Source organism: Manacus vitellinus, unplaced genomic scaffold (genome assembly GCF_001715985.3).
Source record: "Manacus vitellinus isolate BGI_N305 unplaced genomic scaffold, ASM171598v3 scaffold_1_pilon, whole genome shotgun sequence".
Lineage (NCBI taxonomy): Eukaryota > Metazoa > Chordata > Aves > Passeriformes > Pipridae > Manacus > Manacus vitellinus.
The window spans coordinates 36030057-36043219 of record NW_021939396.1 but is presented as its reverse complement, the minus strand read 5'-3'; the positions used below and the strand labels follow the sequence as shown (position 1 = coordinate 36043219).

General features: G+C 43.9%; 1 protein-coding gene across 2 annotated transcripts in view; it reads left to right on the top strand.

Moving 5' to 3' along the window:
* CLVS1 (clavesin 1) overlaps window positions 1–13163 on the top strand; it is a 100300-nt gene that overhangs the window by 73961 nt on the left and 13176 nt on the right. For both annotated transcript variants that reach the window (XM_029959460.1, XM_029959459.1), the window contains exons 4-5: window positions 9181–9291; window positions 10419–10654. In XM_029959460.1, coding sequence (XP_029815320.1) covers window positions 9181–9291; window positions 10419–10654 — 347 coding nt within the window. The remainder of the gene's footprint in view (window positions 1–9180; window positions 9292–10418; window positions 10655–13163) is intronic.

Below are 13163 nucleotides of genomic sequence, written 5' to 3'. Positions count from 1 at the left end.
ATACCCCTCCTTAACTTAGTGAGTGACTGTCACTCTTCCTCCACCACCAGGAGCATCCTGATCTGGCCTTTCCTAATCTGACCTAATCTAGAGCAAACTGCAGCACCTCAGTTACAAACATGGATAGGCTACTTCCAAATTAGTGTGTCACTGCTTTTTGTTGCACTATTTTTTAATCACATTTTGAATTTGTCTCTTTTCTGTGTACCTCCTCAACCAGCCCCCTGAATTAACCTGCTGTTTCTCTGTCAATGTAATTTATTCACCTCTTTTTTTTGTTTGTTTGTGGAGGGAGGCTTAGTCTATAGCTTAAGTGTGTGAAATAGGGGTACATGCCAAGTAAAAAAGTAGCACTAGGGTATGGTGTCAATCCAACATAGTCAATGCTTCTGGGAAATTTTCTGTTTCTAAATTATTCTGAGCGGATTCAGTAAAGGGTTTCTTGTAAAAAGGTTGTGAAGAAATCCCCTTTTTGCCCCAAGGTTACAAGTATTTTGTTAGACCAGATGACATGACAGCATGATTCTATCAGGACAAATCAAAGTTTACTGAGCAAATCTGTGTTCTATAACCTGATTTATTGGTGCCATCTGCCAACACCCAAGAACAGATGCTCTGTAGGACCTCAATAGTGTGTAATAATGACTGGGAGAAACCCACTGCAAATGACTGAATTTTAAAAGTTACCAAGTGTAGCAGAAGAGATAACTAACATAATGAAAATGTTTAGGAGAATGCATCCCAATGTTCATTTTTAGTTCTACTTCTCTGGCAGAAATACTTCAGAGCATCCTCATCTACATATGTGGGCATGCGATGTAAAAATAAACCAAGCACTCACGATTTCCTGTGATTTTGCTCCAGTCCTTTGCTACTGTGTGCTTCAAAGAAAAAAGAGCATTTTGGTGTGAGCAGTTACAGTCACAACTTACCCAAAATCAATTAATTGCTCACGATTGCAATAATTCTTTCTACGATCATATTCAAGCAGGTCAGGACTGCTACACTGCTAGCACTAATGTCTTTTTTTTTAATTCTTTTCCCCTACTCTACAGCTATTTCCAAGCCCTGTGTACTCTGAGGGCATGCCAAGGTAGAAGCAAACGATTTGCAATCATTGCCATCGGCAACATTAATTTTGCATTCCCATCTCTTCAAAAACACAGGGGAGTAAAAAGAGATAACAGAACGATGAGCAACTTGTCAGGGTGGAGATTGGAAACGTGCCTGGGATCACAGCAGGCACTGCAGAGGGTGAGAGGGAGCAGCCCTGGCTCCTGTAGCCCCGGCTCCTGCAGCCCCAGGGAACACTAGCAGAGGTGCAGGAGCAGCCCAGTCCCAGGGTTCTCATGGCTCCCGGTCCTGCCTCTTCCTCCCACCGCCTCCTGCCAAACTAAACATCCAGCTAGTAGGAGCTGCATTAAAATTAGAAACTGAAGCTGTAGTAGTGGAGGGACACTTCGCCTTGTCTCCTAGCAGGCACTATTTGACAGCCCTCTCTGTCCATACCTAGGGTGTTACATGGAATTCAGTTAAACATGCTCAAGAACAGGTTTTTGATAGAAACAACCTACCCAATATCTGACAAAGTCATAAAATCAGGGAACAACTTTCAACCACTGTCACTCTTTCAGAGGCTGAATTTGGATGCAGAGGTGGAGAAAGGAAAGCCTCCTTCTCTTATTGCACCAATCCATTAAAATCACACACTCAAGGATATTCTCCATGGAAAAACTATGACTGAACTATTAATAAAATCTTCCTGAACTATTAATATGGTCTGTGGGAGCTTTAATCCACTATGGAGACTGATTATGTAAGTGCACAGGCATGAAGATGCTGTTTTTATCCTCAGTTTCCATGACATTTTGCTTTGAACAGTTTTGTTTATGACTGATATCTTCCTAAATCTGAGGGAAATTATTTTCTTTCAAGGGGGATTATATTTGGATTTGCAATAAACTTACAAGTGTAGTTGAGATTGCAGTTCAATAGGATGGCAAGGTATGTTTTCTTTTTTATTTGCAAAGGGCAAAGGTTATGAAAACATTTTACAAATGCTTATTTCTCATAATTCAGGTGTTCTATAACCTAGAAATATACTATAATATGGATGTTGAGCTCAGGTCTTTGGTCTATGATGCCACTTCATGCAGTTTGAAAGCAATGACCTTGAGCATGAGGTTGGATTCATTAGTTTTTGTATTCCAAACATTGTTTTACTTTCCTGACACACTTTGGTGTGAGGAGATGATTGAAGATTATGTTGATTTTTAGCTTTCAGGCAGTCCAGAACACCATAGTAAAAGGTTTCTAATGCAAACTCATGCCAAAAGAAATAGATGTTGTGATGGCAAGAACAGGCAGAAATAAAGAAAAATTGTTTCTCAATCACCTCATAGATATCACTCGTGAGCTATTTAATGGAACATTATTTAACAAGAGTTTTCATTCCCAGACTCATTTCAGTTCAGAAATTTTCCTGCACAGGAGGTCTGAGCAGAGAAGGGAAACACTGATCTCTGTAACATTTTGCTCTATCCTGCAAGGTTGGAGACACTTCTCCAATCTGAAACAAAAGATATATTAAGACCTGTATGGATTTGGGGTGCCTCTGGCAGCTCCACTGTGGCACTCAAGTGTTCATTTCTTTCTCTTCTTTGGGGATGATAAGGGGGAGAATAACTGAAAACAGTAAAGAAACAAATATACAAAATAAAACAGATTAGACAAAAGTCCCAACGGTGACACTGGTTTCATTCAATCAACTCAAACCCTGTGTTTGGACAATTTTCTCTCTCTCGGCTTGCCTACACTGCTCCAGGAAGGCGCCACTGCAGCATGGTTAGATATATTCCTTGTTTTAGCTCACTTCAGGTCCCAATTAAAAAGGCCTGGTCTGACTCTGGACGAGCCAGCTGCCCAAGAAAATATCTGGAGCCCTTTCACTGAAGTGTGAGGTGAATGAGAGGACAGTGAATTGGGTTGAGAACTGGCTGAATGGCAGATCCCAGAGGGTCATAATCAGTGGCAGAGGGTCGAGTTGGAAGTCTGTCCCTAGTAGTGTCCTCCAAGGTTCAATTTAACTTATTCATCAATGATCTGGATGAAGCAGCAGATGCCTCCTCGGCAAATTTGCTGATGACACAAAGCTGGGAGGAGTGGCTGATACCCCAGAATGCTGTGCAGCCCTTCAGAAGGATCTCAACAGGTTGGAATGATGGGCAGAGAGGAACAGTCTGAAAATCGACAAAGGCAACTGCAGGGTCCTGCATCTAAGGAAGGGTAACCCCAGGCACCAATAGTGACTGGGGGATGACCTGCTGGAAAGCAGCTCTGTAGAGAAGAACCTCGAGGTCCTAGTGGACAACAAGCTGTCCATGAGCCAGCAGTGTGCCCTTGTGGCCAAGAAAGCCAAAGGTATCTGGGGTTGCATTAGGAAGACCATTGCCAGCAGGTCGAGGGAGGTGGTCCTACCCTTCTCAGCTGTGGTGAGGCTGCATATGGAGCACTGTGTCCAGTTCTGGGGTCATCAGTGTAAGAGAAATGCAGAGCTCCTGGAGTGGGTCCAGTGGAGAGCTACAAATATGATTAAGGGACTGGAGCATCTCTCTTATGAGGAAAGGCTGAGGGAGCTGTGCCTGTTTAGCCTCAAGAAGAGATGACCTCATCAGTGTATGTAAGTATCTGAAGGGAAGGTGTCAAGAGGATGGAGTCAGGCTCTCCAAACAAGAGGCAATGGGTAGAAACTGATGTACAACAAGTTCCACCTGAATATGAGGAAGAACTTCTTCACTGTTCAAGTGACCACACACTGGAACAGACTGCCCAGAGAGGTTGTGGAGTCTCCCTCACTGGAGACGTTCAAGAACCGTTCAGATGCAATTCCATGCCATGTGCTCTGGGATGACCCTGCTTGAGCAGGGAGTTTGGACCTGATGACCCACTGTGGTCCCTTCCAACCTGACCCATTCCCTGCTATTGCTGAAAAGCAAGTTAGCTAGATTAGTACTGGGTTAGATGTGTTTATTCACACTGCAATTTCACCACTGAGCAACATGCTAATATGTCCAGCCTGGTTTTCAGATAAGAAGTGCCCAAAAGTAATTAGACCAATTCATATGCACTATATTTCATTTACACCATTGAAATAAAATGTTAATATATCCTCAGAACTGGGTATTTTTGTCAAGGAATCAGGTCAAGAAAAGGCTCCATGATCCCATGGTCCATTTCACAGCTGACTCCAAAAAATGTACCTCATTATAAAATACACCTTCCCAAGGAATCACAAGTCATGAGAAATCAAAAGAGAATTCCTAAAAGCAAAAGCTCTCCAGCAGAAAATCAATTTCAGCTACTTTCACCTTGCCCCAGGGAAAGCATCAGAGACACTGAGTGGGGTGTGGGAAATGTCTCATACATCTTCCTGGAGCTGCACAAGGCAGACCTCCAGACAGGAGCTTTTCTTTCCAAGACAGCTCTGCTCTAATTAGGGACTCGTGTAAAATTAGTATGTTGCAGTTCCAGATAGTGTCTGGATGATTCCCACATCAAATTTCTTTGTTTTTAAAAAAAAAAAAATTGTCTTTGTCCTTGCTCTAATTGACAGCCTTACAAATGCAGGTGGACTGAGGGATGAAGGTCAAATTGAGCTTATTGTGCTTAATAGGGGAGGAAAAAAATTTAGCAGAAATTTACCCAGAGAAAGAAATGTTCCTTGATGTTTGTTATTTTTCCTGACCATCATGTTTCCTTTTCAAGGGTCTTCATGCATTTTTGGATATACCTTCAGAACGAAAAGAAAGCAATTGCTTTTAAATAAAATTGTTATATGACGGGCTTTCCTGTAATACTTAATCTACAAATGTATCAGACAGAATCTAGTTTATAGACTCAACAATCTGTATTGGGTGGACATAAAATTAATTTTCTATATAGGAAAATACATCCTGCTCCATAGTTGACCTTTTCCAAAGGCAGGCTGCCAGTTTAAACCTCTGGCTGGTTCCTGTAGTTCTCAGTATTTAGACCTTTCTGGGTAATATGGTATTGTTAAGGCTGGTCAACATGTTCAAAAAACCCCACATTCTCCCTTGGAAATGAAGTCCAAATGACATTTCTCACTGAAGGTTGTGATTAATATAATTTGTGCATTCCAGCAAGAAGGCAAAACAATTTTCTTTTTCGGGTCCATATAAATTTCTGTGTCTTAAAGTTATTTGCTTGCTTCCCATCTCTCATTTACTGTTTTGTGCTTCAGACTCAGACTGTGTCTTCTACACTGACCTGTGCTGCTACAGTTCAGCCTGGGAACAGCTATGGCAATTTACTCCCAAAGAGCAAAGGTGTGCAGAACTTCTTCCTTAGAGATACAAGCTGTGAGATGGCAGCCAGCTTGACAGACACAGAATTAATAAGAAACAAATAAATAAATAGAGAAATAAATAGAAGAGATTGGTGTCTGTGCCTCTTTTTCCCCTCATGAGGAAGTTGTAGACTGCAATGAGGTCTCCCCTCAGTCTCCTCCAGGCTGAACAAACCAAGTCACCTCAGCCACTCCTCATATGGATTCCACCCAAGGCCCTTCACCATCTTTGTTGCCCTCCTTTGGATACTCTCTAATAGTTTATTTTCTTTTTCATATGATGGCACTCAAAACTGCACACAATATTCAAGGTGAGGCCGCACCCATGCAGAGCAGAGCAGGACAATCCCCTCCCTCGACCGGCTGGCGATGCTTTGCCTGATGCCCCCCAGGACACAGCTGGCCCTCCTGGCTGACAGGGCACTACTGACTCATATTCAACTTGCCATCAACCAGGACACCCAGGTCCCTTTCCAAAATCTTATTCCCCAGTCTGTACATACCTCCGGAGTTGCCCCATCCCAGGGTCATAATCTGGCACTTTCCCTTGTTGAACTTCATATGGTTGATGATTGCCCAGACCTCTAATTTGTCAAGGTCTCTCTGCAGGGCCTTTCTACCTTTGAGGGAGTCAACAGCTTCTCCAAGTTTTGTATCATTTGCAAATTTGTTTAGTGTCCCTTCCAGTCCTGTGTCCAAGTCCTTTATGAAGGTGTTGAAGAGCACAGAGCCTAAGATGGAGCCCTGCAGGACCCTGCTAGCGACAGTATGATGTTACCTCATTCACTATTACCCCCTGTGCTTGACCTGTGAGCCAATTGCTCACCCACTGCATGATGTGTTTATCCAGCTGTGTGCTTGACATTTTGTCCAGAAGGATCCTGTGAGGGACAGTATCAACAGCTTTACTGAAATCCAAAAATATTACATCAGCTGGCTTCCCTTGATCAACTAGGCGGGTTACCTTTTCATAAAAGGAAATCAGGTTTGATAAGCAGGACTTTCCTCTCATGAAATCATGCTGACCAATTACTGCATTGTCTTTTCAGATATTTTTCAGTACTTCCCAGAATAACCTTCTTCATAACTTTCCCAGGCATTGAAGTGAGACTGACAGGCCCGTAGTTTCTGGGGTCCTCCCTCTTGCCCTTCTTGAAAAGTAGGACAACGTTCACCAGCTTCCAGTCAACTGGGACCTTTCTGGATTCCCAAGACTGCTCAAAAACCACTGAGAGAGGTTTGCAATGACATCAGCCTGCTCTCAGAGGATTCTGGGATGAATCCTATCAGGCCCTGTAGATTTGTAGGGATCCAGTTGGACTCAATAATCTTTGTGGGTTCCTTCCAACTCAACATATTCTGTGATTATGTGATTCTGTGAAATAAATAAATAAATAAACAAAGGTAAACAGGGAACATTCCAGTTTGTCTTAAGATTTTTTTAGAATAATCTGTGAAAAGTTTCAAATCTTAAAATTTTCATTCCCATGTGCGAGAAAGGCACCCGAATATGTGAATTTTACATGAGATGGCCATTTTATGACTCTGGTCTGCTCTAAAACACAATTTTAGGTTATCACACGGTAGAAAATCACTTTGGACTTCATACTTCTGTCAGGCCATGTTTTTTATAGGTGGGCTCTGACTCTCTGCAGCTGTTTCTTGGCTCAGCCCAGTTGAAGTCACTACAACTTGCAGCACTGCAGTAACTTATCTCAGTCAGAGATGCATTCCTAAATTCTAATGAATATTCCAATAGCAGTGGAAATACAGTCATCTTTATTACAAATGAACACCTCAACAGAACATCCTTAAAAAGAATCACAGAATCATAAAATAGAATCATAGAAAGTCTTGGGTTGGAAACAACCTTAAAGGTCATCTACTTCCAATCCTCCTGGTCATGGGCAGGGATGCCATTCACTAGATCAGGTTGCTCAGGACCCTATCAAACCTGACCTTGAACACTTTCAGGGATGGGGCATCCACAATTTCTCTGAGCAACCTGTTCCAGTGCTTCACTACCCTCTGAGGAAGGAATTTCTTCCTAGCGTCTACTGTAAACCTGTCATCTCAACCCCTCTTTTCCCAGCTCTCTCAGTCTGTCTTTGTAGGAGAGGTGCTCTGATCCTCTGATCATCTTTGTGGTTCTTTTCTGGACTCGCTCTAACAGGTTCATACCATTCTTATGTGAGGACCCCAGACAAGGTGGGATCTTAAAAGCTCAATTCATAGTTTACTAGAATTTAAAATGGTATCACTTGTGATGTTGCACTGCTTGTCCTCCTTCAGGATGGCCTGATGACCCAACAGTCTTTCACAGAGCATCTAATATTGAGACTTGTAATGATTTCAGGTCAACTGACCTGAGTTGGAAGCAGCTGTATAGCAAAATACTGTATAGCAAAAGAAAAAGGTATCAATGCCTGTGGCTGCTCACAAACATTACCTGAGTATCATTTAGGATGACTGCCAAGGCAATCCATGGCCAGTGCTAAAAAGCATGGAGAGTCCTGCTGATTTGCACTGTATGACAGGAGGTGGTGGACGCATACATAATGCTAACCTGGGGAAAAAACTGACCTTGAAGCAGCGCAGAAACTCTACCAAGCAGGTGTATAAGAGGATTTTTCATATCATCTCACAAATCCACCCTGTATTCTCACCAGCTGTGCTCAATCTCTGATGCTCCAGAGGAAAGCGAGAGAAAACCCCAGGACACCCTGTGCTAATTGTGGGGGGAAGGAACCTACCTGCATCTCAGAGCCAAAGCCCTGAAGGAAGAGACCTGATTATGCTTTGCTTTACATGCTGAGCTGTACGGGTTAGGAGCACACACAGGATGAGGACGGCTTCATCAGAATCTCCTTTCACAGTGGAGAGACGGGCCTCTCTCCTCTCCCTGGAAGCATATTTGCACACAGGAGCAGCAGTTGTCCCTTTATGCAATGCAAAAAAATTCCAGGGTCTTCCCTGACTGACATTTGTTAGATAAGATCGTAGGTACAAAATACCCTTCACAATATACAATAACCTTCAAAGACACGCCAGCAACCTCCTATGAAGTGTGCCAGGCTGGCGTAGCGGGGGTAGGATGCTACAGCGAACACCTCGCCAGCAGGACGTTACCTGCATACTAATGCCGAGGGTGTTTGAGCTCAGCCTGGCAGCGAGAGCGAGCGCGGCTCCAGCAGTTTCCATGGTGCTGTCATGGTGCGCTCTCCCTACACCTTCACTCATCAGCATTTCCCACCCATCCTCCTCCCTGTAATAAGCTGCTTGCTCACCCTGAAAGGTCAGCCATTGTAATGATGATTTTAGCAGGGGGAGGCAGGGAGGCCGAAGGGTGAAAAGGTGAGTGCTGAGCAGCGATGTGCGTGGGAACTGGGGGCTTGCCTTGCGCTGCACAATGAGAAATTAGAAAGCTTCCCCTCGAGGGAGCCGTGCTTATCAACCCCCTCTCACTTCCCAGGCCAGCCCAGTCAGATGCCCTGATGGAGTTAAAAAATGTTCATGCTAAGTGGCTGGAGACTCTACTCTAAATCATAGGCATCTCATCGGCAACTGATGCATCAGCGTGTGGAGGGGCGAAGGGACTGCCTCTGCCAACAGAGGAAACTGATACAAACGTTTCCAGGCGTCTGTTTCTGGTTTTGTTGGGTTTTTTTCTTTCTATTTTTCTTCTGTCCCCTCCCAGCAAGCCCAGCGCTCGTTTGCAGATGGAAAGAGGCAGATTCTTCCTCTGACTTTCATCCTATTGACTGCCGGAGTAAAGCACTACGACTCTTAACTGCCTTTCTTTCTTTCTATAGGACAGCTTTCCTGCACGTTTTGGAGGAGTCCATTTTGTCAATCAGCCCTGGTACATCCATGCCCTGTACACGCTAATCAAACCGTTTCTCAAAGACAAGACAAGGAAAAGGGTAATTAGATGGGGGTCGGGTGATGGAGGGTGGATAGGAAGCTGCAGACCTGGAGTAACAGAGTAGCTGCCTGCTCTCTTCTTTTTCTCTCTGCATTTTGCATATAGCCTCAGAGAACTGCTGCTGTTTTTAAACCTTAGGGTTTTCAATGGTCTGGAATAAATCAATAACTCTGCTAGGGACCAGAAACCCGTTGTCACTAACAAAGTGTGGATACATTTTACTGGGACATGCCCAGGGATAGAAGAGAATCATCAGTGTGGAGGGATTATTAGGCCTGACTGAAGTTGCTTGCAAGTGAAGGAAACTTCAGCTCAACTCTTTTTGTTGGAGTAAAAATTCCTATTTCATTCCTTCAGGAACTTGACTGTTTTCACATGGTGGTAACTCACATGTTTCCTCAAAAAAATGCCCATGCCTGAAGGCTGTTTTCTGATACTGCAGAAGAGGCAGATCTTCTCCACTGAAACCCATGTGAATTGTGGTCTGGCAGTCATCTTAGACATTTGTTCTCTGCAGTCTATCAACCAATGACTGGATCATCCCTCAGGAGGCCCCAGAGCCCACCCTGAGTTATGCCTGACTAGGCAGGACAAGGGTAGAACCAGCCTGAAAGCAAAGAGGGATTAGAGAGACAGATGGTGCTGAAGCAGCGCAAAGTGGCAACACAGCCTGGTACACCCCTGGGAAATGTCAGTCCTGGAGTGCAGAGCTGGTTACCCTCTCAGATGCTGAAGACCTACTCTTCACATCTATTTTCAGTAAGATCTGCTGTCACCCTTTTCTTCTCACTTCTCTAACCTCTTACAGTAGCGATAATCAGTCATAACTCCTGACTTCCACTTCTCCTGATCTGGCACTTAAGAAATTGAAAGTGTCATGCGCTAAAAGCAAGGCAATCGGAATTTTCAGAAGTATTTATAGTGCCAGGCTAACTCTTCAGCTGCCCACCCCAAAGCTAATACCCACCTCCTCATCCACCGAGCCAACCCTGAGGGCTTTAGAAATTCCCACGTGAAACTGCACTGTCAACTAATGAAACTCCACACGTCATTAGTGCTGCTATTATTGTGCTTAATGAAGTAAGGAATCGATGATGACTTTGAACTTTCTTTTATTTGTTAAAGATCTTTCTTCATGGTAACAACCTGAACAGTCTTCACCAGCTAATACACCCTGAATGCCTGCCCTCCGAATTCGGGGGGACTCTTCCTCCCTACGACATGGGCACATGGGCTCGAACGTTACTTGGTCCCGACTACAGCGACGAAAACGAGTACACCCACACCTCCTACAACGCCATGCACGTGAAGCACGCGTCCTCCAACCTGGAGCGGGAGGCCTCGCCCAAACCCATGAAAAGGTACAGTACTGCCTTTGAAATCATCTCTTATTTGGCTCTCTGAACAGGTTTGGCATAAGTCTCACAGGAAGGGCTCATCTGGCTCAAAGAGAAGCTGTAATTTGGCAAATGTTGATGGTAGGGAGCCCTTCACCCTGGACTGCGCTCATGGTGTGGTGGGAGAAAGGAAGCCTCTCAGTGGAACCGTAATTACTTGTCTGATTACTGTGCATGAAAATGAGGGGAAATTAATGAGCCTCTGCACAGAACATTACAGAAAGTATATCAGAGTGAGACGCTGTTCTGTACGGTGCAGTGCAACCAGCAGCACTGCTTCAGTGCTGGTCCCTATTACTTGCCTCTGCTTTGCTGCTGCTGACCCAGTTGTTATCGATAAGGGATTTACCTCCTTAGAAATGTGGCTGTTGTACGATGAACACTGCCCTCTAAAGGGAAAAGGGGTTGGTTTTCTCCCTCTGCTTCTGCTCCCGCTGGCTTCATCAAGCCCTGTAAAGGCAGCTGCAGAGCTGTTCTTTTAAGAGCTCTGATTTTAGTTCTAGTGATTGTGCATTTAGCTCTGAATGCTCAAAATAACACCTCTGGAGAGTATCACCCTCAGCAGTTTGGACTGATTCCGGGGATGCAGTCAGGAAGTTGGATACCTGGCACAGGGCTGTGGGTGGTATGGCTTAGCCAACACCAGCTGCAGTGAGTGGTGGCCAGGTCAGCTCCCCTGTGTGAGTCTAACATCTGCGCTCGCCTCACCCTTGGCATCCCACTCCGTGAAACTGCTTTCCATGGAGATTGCAGTGATGCTTTCCTCGCTGCTGCCACTTGATGAGTGCAGTGCTAACAGGCACAGCATCACTCTCTCTGACAGGGAACGGCCATCATTTTGTCACAGCAAAATCAAAGCTGACAATACAGACAAGCCATAATGTCATGCAATTAATTTTAAAAGTCTTTCATCTTCAGAGGAAAAAGAAATGCATTCTTGATTCACAGCTCCCTCCCAGGTCAGAGGGATGCCACACAGCTGTGTCTGCAAAGTGAGGCCTCGTGCAGGAAACACAAACACTTATGACCGACATCAAGGGCTCACAGGGCCGCAAGACTGAGGGGCTATGAACTGCAGCCATTGCACTGTCAGCTGCATTGTCAGCAATTCTTACTACTGACTGCCAGCCAAGACTGGGAGCTGGGTTGAGTTTACAGAGCCTGTCCCAGAGAGCTGATTTTAATTTATTTTTTTTTTAATATTGACAGTGAAACAGAATAATCTTAGAAAAATACTGACTAAATATTTCATTGTTATTAAAACACATCTCAAGAGTATACATTTTAGCTTTATAGAAAGAAATTTGTAGGTTTTTAAAGCTCCAAAGTGTTAGGAACTGCTCACAGGTAAACCCTTGCTGAGGAGAGGATCCGTGACTGCGAAGGAGGGAGGATCTTATCATGCCCTTAGGGAAGAACCTCGGCTTGAAAATTAGTTCAGTGCCAAAAAACCCTGCCTTGAGGCAAAGCCTTCTTTTATAATCTGTTCACTAATACAAAAGAATATTAATACAAATATGGGGAGTGGATGAATCTAATTTGTCATGTTGCCTCTGGGCAGACTAGATCTAACTTTTAGCCTAATTTTGTTACTCAGCAGTTAAGTCAATCATCTGATCTTGCACCCTGTGGTCATTATTTGTTGTTAGAGGTGAAAAGTTCATGGCTTCAACAGATTTTCCCCTCTGAGTATTTGCTTTGATTCTTCTTCCCCTGAAATTATGGTTTGGCCTAAGCATAGGTAAAAGCCTATGCTCAGAAAGCATGATTGTGTGCTTTATTAGATTTGTTAGACCAGATTTATATCTAAGGCATCTTAAAAGGTCTCCAGACTTCTACCAGCAATACTTGTCTTTATATATCTCCCCTCCTTGCCTCTTTAGGTTCATATATCTCTAAGACAATGAGAAACTCAGGCTATGGCTGAGATTCCTGGTTACTCCAGGGAGGTTTACACTGTACATAGGTGATCTCCTAACATTATTCTTCATCTTAAATATAAGTCCCTCACAATTGTCCTATCACTTCTCCCCTTATTAAAGCAATTTTGTAGTTTCACTGAAAATCTCTCCTCTACTCCTCCACTCACAGCATACATTTTTAGGTAACACGTTAATTTTGTGTTTCTCTGGTGAAATGTTGGGTTTAACAAAAAAAAAAAAGGTCAAGGTCACTGACCTTTTCTTTAGCAACTTATTCCTCTGAAAGGGATAAATATATAAAGACTGAACCTTCTTAGGTTTCTACAATTTAAGGATGAAAAGCCTTGCTGAACAATTATGGGTCCTCTTCTCTCTGACTTCCCAGGTGTCACTGCAGGTTTACCTGCCCAGTAATCCGTTGCAAGGAAGGGCAGTGCTTATGGGAGGTAGATTTATCCAGAAGTCTGGAGCTACAGTGGTTTTTCCCCTCTATGGCACTGTCCTGCTGCATGACATGGTGCAGAGTTGCAGCCCCTCCTGACTCTGTGGCC